The following is a 15,854-nucleotide window of genomic DNA, read 5'->3' as shown; positions in this document are numbered from 1 at the left end:
AAAAACTGACTTACCTACATCACAACTTTCTTCTTACCAATATCACAATTTTCTCCTTACCAATATCACACTATCCATTGCTTTATCTTGTTTGGAATATACGTTAAAAAAATATTGAGATGCTAATATGGAGAAAGTTGAGATGTACATTAGAAAAATATTGTAATGCAGGAACAACGTCCAAATATTTTCCTAACAAGAGAAATAGATGAATTGTAGATCGTATTCTAAAAAAATATTAGGATGTACATTCAAAAAAATATTGAAATGTTATTAAGGAGAAAGTTGGGATGAATAAATTTTGTATATGTGTACTAAAAAAACTGACTTACTCTCTTTTGTCTTGACCAAGTGTCGTGGTTTGTATATGTGTACTAAAAAAACTGACTTACTCTCTTTTGTCTTGACCAAGTGTCGTGGCAAACTTTATATATATACACTAATACTGTCTTCAGTAAAAATTAATTTACTTTCTTTTCTTTTCTTTGACTAACTGTGGCAAAATGGCAGCCTGGGACATATTCACTGTTGCGTAGGAGACGATTTTGACTGTATTTTGGTTGTGCCCCTTCTTCACTTTGGGTGAAAAACGCGCGACTGTTGTCAAGGAAGGAGTGTTTTGTTCTACCGCCCGCCCAATAGTTGAAGAGAAGCAAATAAAAACTGCTTACTCCATCGTGGAACTGGAGGAAAAGCAAGCAAGCGTAGGAGTGTAAAAGAAATGAGATCATCAGCAGCAAAAGCAAAAGCAAAAGGAAAAGGAATCGAATGGATCGAGGGAGACGAGAGCGCCAAAGAAATGCTGGCTAGGGTTCTGAGGGAGCGACCCTTGTTGCTTATCCCTCCTCTCCACAGGGTCCCTCTGCGCGTCGGCAACGTCGTCGAGATCGTTGGGCCCTCTCCTTCGGCCAAAACCCAGATCTTGATTGAGGTATGTAATGCCTACTAGGCTACTACTACATCATTCATTATATATATATATATATATATATATATGATTTTATTTTTATCCTTTTGCATTTATTTTGTTTTATTTAATTTTTGTGAAATACAAATACATAATTTGTATTTAGGCCGCAATTAGTTGTATTCTTCCTAAAGAATGGAATGGTGTGCACTATGGAGGCTTGGAGCGTTTAGTGATGTTCTTCGATTTGAACTGTCGATTCGATATTGTACGCCTCTCACAATCGTTAAAGCATCGAATAGTGGAATGTAATGGTTAGCTATGCTACTTCTTTCACTCTTGCACATCAAACCTATTCATTGTTTTGCCCTTTCTTGTTTTAATTATTGTTTTGAGATCTGATAATTATTTGAATCTTGCTTACTTCCCTCCCCACACCCCAAACTCCCCACCCAATATGGTTATATTATTAATAATACAAGACAATATGGTACAACAGGAAAAGTGGAAGCTATAAAATAGCAACCACCAAAACAACAGTACCTCAAAATAGAAGCTCAGAACAGAGCTAAAACAACAGCAGAAAATGAACAATACAGATGCTTACCCTTTTTCGTTTTTCCTCCCTATTTTGAAAAAAAGAATTCGCCATTACTCAGTATGATATGTTGATTAGGACAAACTTAATTTTTGACATCTGAGGGGATGCTGATTGGGCTAGTTCTCCAGATGCGATGTTCTACTACTGGCTTGTGTGTTTACTTTGGTCCTAACCTCATCACCTGGGCCACTAAGAAGCAAATCACTGTTTCTAGATCAATTGCGGAATCAGAATATAGGGCATTAGCACACACAACAGTTGATATCCAGTGGCTTACATACCTTCTTCGAGACTTAAAAGTCCCATTACACCATCCTCCAATCCTTTATTGGGACAATATCAGTGCTACATAGTTAGCCTCCAATCCAGTTCTTCATGCCAGAACCAAACATATTAAGATTGACTATCACTTCTTAAGGGAACGTGTTTTACGTGGTTCTCTAAAAATCGTGTTTGTACCAAGTGCTGACCAGATTTCTTCACCAAAGCTCTATCAGTACCTCAGTTTCAACTACTAAGAGACAAGCTGCTGGTTTGTCCTTTGCTCCACCATCATCTTGAAGGGGGGTGTTAAGAGATTAGCTAGTGATATATTAGATCAACCAGAAAATCAGATCAAAGGGTTTGTTGAGAGAATCTCATATAGGTTTGTTGAGAGAATCTCTCCATCTCTCTCCTATTGTTGTAACAACTAACAAACAGATAAGTTTATTGAGAGAATCTCTCCATCTCTATCTTATTGTTGTAACTATAAATACACAATAGAACACCATCATTTAATGTGGTGAAAATTTCCCAAATTATTATCTTCTTTTCTCATCTATTCTCAGTTTTTACTGCCTTATTGTATTCCGTTGGGAGCGCTCCCCTTTTGAATGCCTTTAATGAAATCTTACTTATCAAAAAAATAAATAAAAATAAGGCTCTTGTTGGGAAGTTGCTGTGGAGATTTGGCGTAGAGCGATAGAGGCTTTGGAGGATGGTCATCTCTGCGATTCGTGGAGGAGGGCGGTGGTTGGTGCTCCCTTGAGGTTAGGCTCCCACGTGGCGTAGGTGTTTGGAAATTCATTTGGAAGGGATGGGATGAATTATTTAAACACATCATATTCAAGGTCAGGGATGGGGAGCATTCGTTTTTGAGAGGGTATTTGGTGTGGTGACTGCCTTTTGGCATGCATCTTTCCTAGTCTTTTTAGGATAGCGTGGACAGATAAGCCGTGGCTGTACGACAAATGCAGCGAACCAAGAACAAAACAATAATCACGATAGATAAGTAAACACGCCATACAAAAAGAACACAAAGATTGGTTCAGCTCAAGTCTAAGCCTATGTCTACGATGAAGATTCGGTGAAAGATTCTACTATGCAAAAAACTGGAGATTACAAGTTTCAACCCCCAAACCCTAGCTTTCGCTCTCACTTCCACTCCCTTTCCTATGATTTTCAGTCTTCTCTCGTTATCCCCCTTTAAACCCTAGACGCCCTTATATACCGAGTTACAAGAGAGTACTAAATAGGGTCCACAACTCGCCAAAAAAATGGGTGGTCTTGGGACCATGCAAAGCCCATTTTCTGGTCGAAACGACTTGGGCCGAAACAAAATTTGGGCCATAAACATCACAAATCTCCACCTTAACTCGAATTCCGCCAAACTCCATCTCCCAGCTACCCCCTAAGGGCCTCAATAAGTACAAACACCAATCAAGTCCACAAAGTGTTTGAACTTGATAATAGGAAAGACCTTAGTGGCTTTGGAGGTTTGGGTGTGAGAGGTCTATGTTATGGAGGCGGATTATTGCTTGCCGGTTTGGGGAAGAGCGGGGAGGATGGAAGTCTAGTGAGGTATCTCTTTCAGCGGGTGTGGGTGTTTGGAAAAAATTCGGAGGGGTTGGGATGAGTTCTCAAAACGGATTAGATTTAGAGTAGGGAATGGGAGTCAGGTTAGTTTTTGGAAGGATTTGTGTTGTGGGGATGAGGTGTTGGCGAGTAGATTTCCATTGTTGTTTAGGATTGTTGTGGATAAGCATGCTATGGTTGCAGACTATTATCGGCTTGATAACGGGAGAGTAACTTGGGATGTGATTTTCCGTAGAAACTTTAATGATTGGGATCCGATGGAGATTACTGATTTTATGGGTTTATTGTATAGGCAAGTGTTGGAGTGGGAGGGCAGGGATAGAATGGTGTGGGAGGGAGGATCCAGTGGGGTGTTTGAGGTAAGATTGTTTTATCGAAGTTTCATGGAGTCTGTACGCATCGTTTTTCTTTTCTTTGGAAAGCTGTTTGGAGGACTTCAACACCAGTAAAAGTGGCTTTTTTCACATGGACGATGTCTCTTGGAAGCATTCTTACCCTTGATAATCTGAGGAGAAGACGCCATATTACTATTAATTTGTGCTTCATGTGCAAAAAGGCTGGGGAATTTGTGGACCATGTTTTGTTGCATTGCCCTATTGCTTCGGATATTAACCTTGTACCGGGTCGGTTTTCCAATAGAGGGGTTAACTGTTGGAAAGGTATCGTCGGAGGGAAGAGCCGAATCCTGTGGTGGAGGATCTGGTGGATCAGGGGGATATAAATCAGACATTTTAGCTTTTTGAAGTTTGGCTAAATCTATAGTCATTTGATTTATTTGTTCCTGAAGAGCAGCATCAGGGGTGGATGAAAGAGTGAAAATCTGGGTAAGAGTTTCGAGTTTGTCATTCAAGGAGATCATTCCTTGTTGGACATCTTCAAAAGAGGAAGCCATATGGGTGTTGGTTGCCTCTAAATTGTGCTGGAAATCGATTTTCCAGTCTGTAACCATGTCGACGAGAAAGTTGATTCCTGCCCCGACTTGCGTGAATGAAATAGGTTCTGTGGAAGTGAAATGGGAGATATGGCGATAATTATCGATATCGTGACCAGTAAGGTTTCGGATACAGTTTACAGAGCTATTTTGTGCCATAGGGATAGAGTCTCAGATATTTCGAAATCTGTTCTGGTGCCTAAAACCAAGGTTTCCTGTAAACAGCTTAATAATTGTCACAAAGGTCATACAAACACTGACAGATAAGCAAAGACAGGATAATATGGGCTTGCAACAGAATTCAAACATAAGAGAGATATATCATAAGCACAACGTAGATACTGAAAACTTTATTACATAGAAACATAAAACTTACAGTGGTCCAGATTCGAGGTAGGCTCTGATACCAATTACACACAAACACATATGCGGAATTATAACAGAACTTTTACAAGACAAGGGGAAACTGAGAGATTTACAAACACAAAACAAATGGTGAAAAACAGATGCCCAAACCTTCTGGAGGCTATGGTTTAAATAGCATTACAAAAGAGAAACAGTGCCGGAGAAGATAAGAGCGAATCTTTTCTTTTACTGTTTGGAAAGTGAGTGTCGGCAACTTTCACTGTTGATGAAGGCAACTTTCACTGTTGATGAATAGTGTGTCGGCAGCTTTCGGCTACTTTTGCTTTTGGAAAAAGTAGAGAAGACATGTCTTCTGTCGTGTGCTGGATCATGGTTGCAGTCGAGTGGAGAAGATTGTCGGTTATCCTTCCATGGCATTGATGATATTATGGAGTTCATATTCATCAAGAGGAGGAGTACTGGCAGGTGACTGTGCATCAGCAATATCCCATTCAAGATTTAGTCTTTCAGCGCCATCTTTGACACGAGAGGGGATATCCAGTGTAGTCATGCTAACGATTTCTTTTTAAAATGCGGTAGCAGTCTGAATCTGGTGTTCACCATTCATATCAGAACCATAATAACAAGTGATTGTCGTGATGAAGAGTCTGCGTCCGTCACAACAATAGAAAACTGGTTCTTGGTTATAATAAGAACCATCAAGGAAACGTCTCGCAGTGTCCTGTAGATGTAAGAAACTGTGGATTTCAAAGTAATAAGGAACAATACTGTTGGCCAGTTCCTCAGAATTTAAAAGTCTATTATGCTCGTACTCATCATGTGCGGTGAGTTTGAGGTACCATATTTGATAAGGTTGAAAGAAACGAGTTTTTTCGTAACTTCCAATGGAACTGGAAACCCAAAAAGTCAGATGACGACTGTATTGCCAGTGTTTGCTTACTTTGTAAATCATGGATTTTATCATGGCTGGGAAGAAATGATAAGAATCATGGGAGGAAAATGTAATTTTGTTTACTAATCCCCAATCAATAGGGTCCATAGACCAGTCAATCCCAGGAATGATAAAAAAGGTAAGCTTAGGGACTCGTTTACCGTTGTAAAGCATATCAAAGTTATTGATATCTTCATGGAACATTGCATAATAATTTTTTATGATAGCATAGTGATCTTCAATCTTGCGATAGATAATCCGAAAGAGATCTGGAGGAAACAAGTCTCTTGCTTTTTCAAGAAGACAGATACGATTGATTTTTGCAAACGTATTATGAGGAAAATCTTGTTCTCCTACCAACTGGGCAAGTTTGAGAAAACAATTTATTTGAGAAAGCGAAAAATCTTTTTCCCAGTCAATAGTAAGACAGATCTGTATGCAGAGCTTTTTAAGCTCATCCGTCATAACTGCTTGTTCAGCTATAAGGGCAGTAAGAGAACTCAGATGTTGTCTGAATTTCTTGTTGGCACAAAGTTTATGTGCTTTCCAAACATTGTTAATTTCATCATAAAACTTGTTTGGAAGTCCAGGATCATAGAAATTGTTAATTTCTGTAATATCTGGAGTTTTGGAAAACATTTTTTGAGAAGCTTGTCCCACATTATAGAAAACTGTTTGGGCTTCTATAAGCGTGTCATAAGCTTTAAAGCAGGAGCCTGTAAACGAACGAAGCTGTTTGTGACAGTCATTCCAGGTTTCATAAATGCCAGGCTGGTGACCTGCAAAAACCACAAACCATTTGTTTGGTTGTGATGGAGTTGGTTGAGATGGAGTTGGCTTGGATATAGCTTTTTTAGCTATGGTAATCCAACCTTCTGTATCTGTAAGTTGATCAGCCATCTGTATGCATAGGGAGAGATAAATCTGTGTTAGATGTCTCTGGAAGTCTGCTCAGGAAATCTGCAAGAAAATTATTAGTGCCTTTGATATGTTCAATAGCAAAGGAATATTGAGCAATTACATTATACCATTTCAAACGGCGACCATCTAAGCAATTTCTTTTATTGATTAGAAAATCTTTAACAGCTTGGTTATCTGTTCGAATAATAAAGTCTTCTGGAGCGAGATAAATATGAAATCTTTTGATTGCCAATTTGATTGCCAGAAGTTCTTTTTCATAAATAATATAATTCTGTTCATTTGGTTTAAATTTTCCAGAATTATAACCGCAAATTAACTCTTCTTTTTGAAGGCGTTTTGAGATAGGAGCTTTTCGAGCTCGGATCATAGGATACGATGGGGTGTCATCAATCCATTGTTCTTGAGGAATGGCTTTTAAGACACAGCCCCAGCAGAGCTCGGAGGCATCTGTTTCAAGAATAAGTTTATCTCCGGTTTGGGGAAAATAGACTTCAGGAATATGGACCAGATCAGCTTTGATTTGTTGGATAATGGTGGTGTCATTATCAGTCCATTCAAAAGTGACATTTTTCTGTAGTTTCTTTAATAAAGGGAGTTCTTTTTGAGCTAACCCTTTAATAAAAGAACGGCCATAATTCAAGATTCCTAAAAAGCTTTGGAGTTGCTTTTTATCGTGGAGGATGTCAGGGAAGTCACGGATCTTAATAATTATGTGATCCTGTAGTTTTATACCTTTGTGAGTTAAAACTAATCCCAGAAAATCAATAGATTCTTTTTCAACATCTATCTTGGTTGGAGATAGAATGATGCCGTATTTTTTTAGTTTTTCTGAAAGACAAAGAAGATGTTTTTTATGCTCATCTCTTGTTTTAGAGAAGACTAAAATATCATCTATGTAGACCACAACAAAATCTTTAAGATCATTAAAGATAGAATCCATCCAGCGCTGATAGATTTGTGGTGCTGTGTTAAGACCAAAAGGCATAACGGTCCATTGGTAATGGCCGTGAGGTGTACTGAATGCCGTAAGTGGTTTAGACTTTTTTCGCAGTTTGATCTGCCAAAAGCCTGCTTTACAATCAAACTTACTGAAGATTGTGGAGCCATTACTCCTCCTCTTGATGAATATGAACTCCATAATATCATCAATGCCATGGAAGGATAACTGACATTTCTTTAACTCTTAAGGATCAAACAGTCGTTGAAATCCCTATTTAGGAAAATTTAGCCTCTGTTTGTAATGAAAAGTTCTCTCCACCCAAAAGAGACTCAGACTTACTTGTTCTAAATGACACCCATTGGCTATATGCGTCACTTAGACAAAACTTCTCGGAAAATCCACTTACCCTGTGGAAAAGAAGTCCTCGCTTCTGTAGACTGCAGCTCAAAAATCACAATGTCGTCATTCGTGTTAAACCTATGATCTATCTCAGAAGAGACATTGATGAATTTGATTCCCAACTGCAAGACCTTCTTGAGAAAAAACTCATTGAACGCACCCGCAGTCCACACAGCAGCCCTGCTTTTATGGTTAGAAACCATAGTGAAGTCAAACGTGGTAAAGCCCGCATGGTCATCAACTATAAAAGGCTCAATGAACATCTCATTTTCGATGGCTATTTTATCCCACGAAAGGATGTTCTCATTAATCAAACTCGTGGCTCCACAATCTTCAGTAAGTTTGATTGTAAAGCAGGCTTTTGGCAGATCAAACTGCGAAAAAAGTCTAAACCACTTACGGCATTCAGTACACCTCACGGCCATTACCAATGGACCGTTATGCCTTTTGGTCTTAACACAGCACCACAAATCTATCAGCGCTGGATGGATTCTATCTTTAATGATCTTAAAGATTTTGTTGTGGTCTACATAGATGATATTTTAGTCTTCTCTAAAACAAGAGATGAGCATAAAAAACATCTTCTTTGTCTTTCAGAAAAACTGAAAAAATACGGCATCATTCTATCTCCAACCAAGATAGATGTTGAAAAAGAATCTATTGATTTTCTGGGATTAGTTTTAACTCACAAAGGTATAAAACTACAGGATCACATAATTATTAAGATCCGTGACTTCCCTGACATCCTCCACGATAAAAAGCAACTCCAAAGCTTTTTAGGAATCTTGAATTATGGCCGTTCTTTTATTAAAGGGTTAGCTCAAAAAGAACTCCCTTTATTAAAGAAACTACAGAAAAATGTCACTTTTGAATGGACTGATAATGACACCACCATTATCCAACAAATCAAAGCTGATCTGGTCCATATTCCTGAAGTCTATTTTCCCCAAACCGGAGATAAACTTATTCTTGAAACAGATGCCTCCGAGCTCTGCTGGGGCTGTGTCTTAAAAGCCATTCCTCAAGAACAATGGATTGATGACACCCCATCGTATCCTATGATCCGAGCTCGAAAAGCTCCTATCTCAAAACGCCTTCAAAAAGAAGAGTTAATTTGCGGTTATAATTCTGGAACATTTAAACCAAATGAACAGAATTATATTATTTATGAAAAAGAACTTCTGGCAATCAAATTGGCAATCAAAAGATTTCATATTTATCTCGCTCCAGAAGACTTTATTATTCGAACAGATAACCAAGCTGTTAAAGATTTTCTGATCAATAAAAGAAATTGCTTAGATGGTCGCCGTTTGAAATGGTATAATGTAATTGCTCAATATTCCTTTGCTATTGAACATATCAAAGGCACTAATAATTTTCTTGCAGATTTCCTGAGCAGACTTCCAGAGACATCTAACACAGATTTATCTCTCCCTATGCATACAGATGGCTGATCAACTTACAGATACAGAAGGTTGGATTACCATAGCTAAAAAAGCTATATCCAAGCCAACTCCATCTCAACCAACTCCATCACAACCAAACAAATGGTTTGTGGTTTTTGCAGGTCACCAGCCTGGCATTTATGAAACCTGGAATGACTGTCACAAACAGCTTCGTTCGTTTACAGGCTCCTGCTTTAAAGCTTATGACACGCTTATAGAAGCCCAAACAGTTTTCTATAATGTGGGACAAGCTTCTCAAAAAATGTTTTCCAAAACTCCAGATATTACAGAAATTAACAATTTCTATGATCCTGGACTTCCAAACAAGTTTTATGATGAAATTAACAATGTTTGGAAAGCACATAAACTTTGTGCCAACAAGAAATTCAGACAACATTTGAGTTCTCTTACTGCCCTTATAGCTGAACAAGCAGTTATGACGGATGAGCTTAAAAAGCTCTGCATACAGATCTGTCTTACTATTGACTGGGAAAAAGATTTTTCGCTTTCTCAAATAAATTGTTTTCTCAAACTTGCCCAGTTGGTAGGAGAACAAGATTTTCCTCATAATACGTTTGCAAAAATCAATCGTATCTGTCTTCTTGAAAAAGCAAGAGACTTGTTTCCTCCAGATCTCTTTCGGATTATCTATCGCAAGATTGAAGATCACTATGCTATCATAAAAAATTATTATGCAATGTTCCATGAAGATATCAATAACTTTGATATGCTTTACAACGGTAAACGAGTCCCTAAGCTTACCTTTTTTATCATTCCTGGGATTGACTGGTCTATGGACCCTATTGATTGGGGATTAGTAAACAAAATTACATTTTCCTCCCATGATTCTTATCATTTCTTCCCAGCCATGATAAAATCCATGATTTACAAAGTAAGCAAACACTGGCAATACAGTCGTCATCTGACTTTTTGGGTTTCCAGTTCCATTGGAAGTTACGAAAAAACTCGTTTCTTTCAACCTTATCAAATATGGTACCTCAAACTCACCGCACATGATGAGTACGAGCATAATAGACTTTTAAATTCTGAGGAACTGGCCAACAGTATTGTTCCTTATTACTTTGAAATCCACAGTTTCTTACATCTACAGGACACTGCGAGACGTTTCCTTGATGGTTCTTATTATAACCAAGAACCAGTTTTCTATTGTTGTGACGGACGCAGACTCTTCATCACGACAATCACTTGTTATTATGGTTCTGATATGAATGGTGAACACCAGATTCAGACTGCTACCGCATTTTAAAAAGAAATCGTTAGCATGACTACACTGGATATCCCCTCTCGTGTCAAAGATGGCGCTGAAAGACTAAATCTTGAATGGGATATTGCTGATGCACAGTCACCTGCCAGTACTCCTCCTCTTGATGAATATGAACTCCATAATATCATCAATGCCATGGAAGGATAACCGACAATCTTCTCCACTCGACTGCAACCATGATCCAGCACACGACAGAAGACATGTCTTCTCTACTTTTTCCAAAAGCAAAAGTAGCCGAAAGCTGCCGACACACTATTCATCAACAGTGAAAGTTGCCTTCATCAACAGTGAAAGTTGCCGACACTCACTTTCCAAACAGTAAAAGAAAAGATTCGCTCTTATCTTCTCCGGCACTGTTTCTCTTTTGTAATGCTATTTAAACCATAGCCTCCAGAAGGTTTGGGCATCTGTTTTTCACCATTTGTTTTGTGTTTGTAAATCTCTCAGTTTCCCCTTGTCTTGTAAAAGTTCTGTTATAATTCCGCATATGTGTTTGTGTGTAATTGGTATCAGAGCCTACCTCGAATCTGGACCACTGTAAGTTTTATGTTTCTATGTAATAAAGTTTTCAGTATCTACGTTGTGCTTATGATATATCTCTCTTATGTTTGAATTCTGTTGCAAGCCCATATTATCCTGTCTTTGCTTATCTGTCAGTGTTTGTATGACTTTTGTGACAATTATTAAGCTGTTTACAGGAAACCTTGGTTTTAGGCACCAGAACAGATTTCGAAATATCTGAGACTCTATCCCTATGGCACAAAATAGCTCTGTAAACTGTATCCGAAACCTTACTGGTCACGATATCGATAATTATCGCCATATCTCCCATTTCACTTCCACAGAACCTATTTCATTCACGCAAGTCGGGGCAGGAATCAACTTTCTCGTCGACATGGTTACAGACTGGAAAATCGATTTCCAGCACAATTTAGAGGCAACCAACACCCATATGGCTTCCTCTTTTGAAGATGTCCAACAAGGAATGATCTCCTTGAATGACAAACTCGAAACTCTTACCCAGATTTTCACTCTTTCATCTACCCCTGATGCTGCTCTTCAGGAACAAATAAATCAAATGACTATAGATTTAGCCAAACTTCAAAAAGCTAAAATGTCTGATTTATATCCCCCTGATCCACCAGATCCTCCACCACAGGATTCGGCTCTTCCCTCCGACGATACCTTTCCAACAGTTAACCCCTCTATTGGAAAACCGACCCGGTACAAGGTTAAACCTTTGTTTTACGGACATGAAGATAAGGTTGAAATTCTAAAAGTCTTTTCTAAACCTTCTTCCTCTACTTATCGTCGAGATGATTATGACAGCATCATAGATCAGCTCAATTGTTTACAGGCTTTATATGTTGACCCGCAACTTACGTTCGACGAAAGCGCTCATATCATTACTCGTATGCGCCAGATCTCACTACAAAATGAGAATCTACTTACACACTTTGGTTACACACCAAACGACAGCTCAAGTTCCTCTGACGAAGAAAATACATCCGAAGACGAACAAATTTATGCCTTTTCGAATAAGTCAGACTCTTCTGAAGAACTCGATGAAACCATTGAGGCCGATCCTCTTCCGACTTCCTCTTCCGATACAACCATCGAAGACGTTTCTAACAAGGGAAAAACCAAAAAACGACCATCAGACACGATTCTAGACGAATCCTTCTATGGCGACTTTCCCACCGAAGACTTTCTTCCCGCCGAAGAAGTCTCTGGCTCAGGCCAAAAGACTGACGACGAAAAAGCCAAACCAGCTGAACCCAAAGTCTATACTTCCTCGTATAAATACGACTTTTCTACAGTCCCCACCTGGACAAGAAAAGACGACCTCAATAAGTTCCCCATTTCACAACATGGCACTTATTTGGACCTCACAAATGTTCCCTATAAAGACCATTTGAAAACTATCGACGAATGGGCACAGTCCTTAGCAATTCTCGTCAATAACTACAAAGGAACCTGGGAACGTGATCGCTTCCTTGATTACCTTTCAGCAACCCTCCAAGGTGATGCTCTCGACTGGCTTCGGCAATGGGATCAAACTCCTCAAGGCCAACGACAAAAGGATGCCCTCTTGAATAACTTCGATAAAATCGATGGTGTTTTACGGGGTTTTGTCAAAATCCTTAAAGAAGAATTGGTTGGACATACCGGTGAGCAACTCCTCACTGATGATGCAACATGTGCTCTTTCGAAAATTGAATTATGCAACATTTGCCAATTTCCAGACTACGTCAAGTTATTTACCAAATACTTTCGTAGACTCCCACCAAATGTGATCGAACATTGGTTACCCCAATTCTTTCACAAACTTCCAAATCCCTGGGATGAACTCGCAGCAAAAGGATATCCCGATTTCCTTGTTCGCATCCAAAAAACTGATAACATCGGTTTTCGAACAAATTTTGTTTATCGTCTCATCAATGAAAAATGTCTTGAGACCAAAGCCAAAAAACAGGTCAAAAACCAGATCAATGGCACTGCTGAAGGACAACGTTGTTGCGACAAGATTCTCCAGGAAACCTGGAAAATCGGTTGTGCTCCTTATAAGGCTACTCCTGCTAGACGCACCCAACGCAAAACCTTTCGTTGGAAAAAATGGAAAGGAAGGCGCCCCAAAGCCTCCAAGAAGTATGTTACCCAAACTGCTTCTCCAAAACCCACACCAGGGAAAAAGAAAAAAGTATTCAAAAAATCCTCCAAAGCTTCAAAATCCATTGAAACAAAAAAGGACTGTAAATGCTATATTTGCAATGAAGCTGGTCATTATGCCACTAACTGCCCCCCAAAAGGCAAGAAAGCTTCAAAAATGGTTAAAAGATTACAGACAGATAACCTCTGTGTAGTCTATGGTAGCGACATCACCGATCCTTCTACCATCCTGTATGAACTCTCCAGCAGTGTTTATACCAGTAACTCGTCTAGTACCACCCCCAGCGATACAGACGACGAAGCAACAGATATTGAAAATATCTGCATGATGAACGTTACTCCTTCCCTCCCAGAAGAGAATACGAACATCAAACTTAGTGACGTCATTGGAGAAGAAGTTCAGTTCACAAACGAACAACTGATTCAGTTCGATAAACTCCAAAGGATCAAAAAAGAAGAAGTCTACAAAACTTCACGATTTGCCATCTTTTCCAAACGAATTCTAGAACAATTCAGTGGCAATACAACCATTGACTATACAGCAAATGGTCAATGTGGTTTTAATATCCTCAGCAAGGATAAGATTGAGCGCTGGAAACAACAAAATCCACTCGCTCGTTATATTCATATTGGACTAGTGCAAATCAAGATCACTTCACTGTTTCGACGTGGCACTGATCAACCACTAATTGCACTCCTCATGGACAATCGTTTTCATAAACCCGTTGATGCACTTATTGGCAGTGTTCAATCTAATTTGGTTAACAACCTCATCTGGTTTAAAATCAAACCAAATTTTTTCATTTCACTGTCGGACCCAAACATCGAAAAGGTCCTCCAAGTTAAACTCCAATTGTCCAAACTACAAATGGATTATGATTCCCCTAGCCTTGGAATCCAGTGGAAAGTGCTCTATGAACTCACTAGAGAACCCGAAACAGCTACCGTTCCTACACTTGACTCCAAACTAGTCACTTTATTTGAACCAAGACCTTTTGATACCATTATTGAGCCCAAACTCCTCAATTGGACAGATCTTGAGATCCCTAAAACTTGGTTATTTGATAACATCAATTCTGTACCCAAGTTACGTATCACAGAACCCACTGTGGCTACAATACATGCTTCCGGTTCTAATCTTTATGTTACCAATAAAGCAAAACCGCCTCAGCTACAACGCGCTGTCTCTGAGAGAAATCCTGGATGGGAACGAATCCTTCCCCCAAGAAAGTCCGTAGAGGTACCTCCTCGACGTCGTTTCACTTGGACAGAAAAAGGCAAAGCTCCTATCGATCCTCATGATGCTCCCTTTTTACCTGGATCAACTCATAAACTGAATTCTGCAAAATTCTTCCATTTCCGCACTGGAAAAGATGAAATTTTAATTGCTCCTTCGCAAGGCAAAAAGCGAAAGTATACATATGTTAACGGCATTCTCAACTTCAAAGGATATAAACCATATAGCCTTTGTGTTTTAATCGATACAGGTGCAACTACCAGTTGTTGTCGATATAATGCTCTGCCATCCGAAAAATGGCAGCAAATGAAACACCCCATTGGCGTTCAAGGCATTGATGCTGAAGCACCCCTGAATGTGATTCAGTTTAAAGCAAAGGACATTGCTATTTGGCTTAATGATAAAAAATTCATTATCCCAAAAATTCTTTGTTTTCCCTACATGCATGGTGATTTCATTCTAGGATGTAACTTTATCTATAGTTAAATTCCTTTACAGTTAAACGAAAAAACCATTTCTTTAACTCTTAAGGATCAAACAGTCGTTGAAATCCCTATTCAGGAAAATTTAGCCTCTGTTTGTAATGAAAAGTTCTCTCCACCCAAAAGAGACTCAGACTTACTTGTTCTAAATGACACCCATTGGCTATATGCGTCACTTAGACAAAACTTCTCGGAAAATCCACTTACCCTGTGGAAAAGAAGTCCTCGCTTCTGTAGACTGCAGCTCAAAAATCGCAATGTCGTCATTCGTGTTAAACCTATGATCTATCTCAGAAGAGACATTGATGAATTTGATTCCCAACTGCAAGACCTTCTTGAGAAAAAACTCATTGAACGCACCCGCAGTCCACACAGCAGCCCTGCTTTTATGGTTAGAAACCATAGTGAAGTCAAACGTGGTAAAGCCCGCATGGTCATCAACTATAAAAGGCTCAATGAACATCTCATTTTCGATGGCTATTTTATCCCACGAAAGGATGTTCTCATTAATCGTATCATCGGAGGGAAGAGCCGAATCCTGTGGTGGAGGATCTGGTGGATCAGGGGGATATAAATCAGACATTTGGAGAGGGCGGCTAGTGGTTAGACGAATTAGAGATGCGTGGAGGGTGACTCCGCTTTGTTTATGATGGGGTCTATGGCAAGAGAGGAATATGAGAGCGTTTGAAGGAGTTGAGTCTCCTATTTGGGTGATTAAATCAAATATTTTACACTCTTTATTTTTGGATGAATGGGAGAAGTTGTTCATCTATGGATATTCTAATGGAGTTTATGGACAACTTGTATTTGTAGTGGTGCCTATGGTGTCTTTTCTTCTTGTTGTTGAGGGTTCACTCCCCTTTTTTTTGTTGAGCGTTTTTT

General features: G+C 39.1%; 1 protein-coding gene across 14 annotated transcripts in view; it reads left to right on the top strand.

Annotated features, from left to right (window-relative positions):
• The first annotated feature begins 596 nt into the window (after positions 1 to 596).
• Positions 597 to 15,854, top strand: part of LOC132282920 (DNA repair protein XRCC2 homolog) — a 66,314-nt gene continuing 51,056 nt past the window's right edge. For 6 of the 14 annotated variants that reach the window (XR_009471909.1, XR_009471910.1, XR_009471911.1 and 3 more), the window contains exons 1-2: positions 601 to 931; positions 1,074 to 1,221. Coding sequence is in view for 11 of the 14 variants with exons in the window: in XM_059784755.1 (XP_059640738.1) it covers positions 722 to 931; positions 1,074 to 1,221 (358 nt within the window). In the remaining 3 variants the exon portion in view is untranslated. Of the gene's footprint in view, positions 932 to 1,073; positions 1,222 to 15,854 lie in introns of all 14 variants that reach the window. The other 8 variants (XM_059784761.1, XM_059784752.1, XM_059784760.1 and 5 more) reach the window with 6 other exon arrangements.

The sequence above is a fragment of the Cornus florida genome, unplaced genomic scaffold, assembly GCF_030987335.1.
Source record: "Cornus florida cultivar Cherokee Brave unplaced genomic scaffold, ASM3098733v1 CherokeeBrave_3.0.0_Hap2_Chr11, whole genome shotgun sequence".
Lineage (NCBI taxonomy): Eukaryota > Viridiplantae > Streptophyta > Magnoliopsida > Cornales > Cornaceae > Cornus > Cornus florida.
This window is presented reverse-complemented; position numbering and strand designations above follow the sequence as displayed.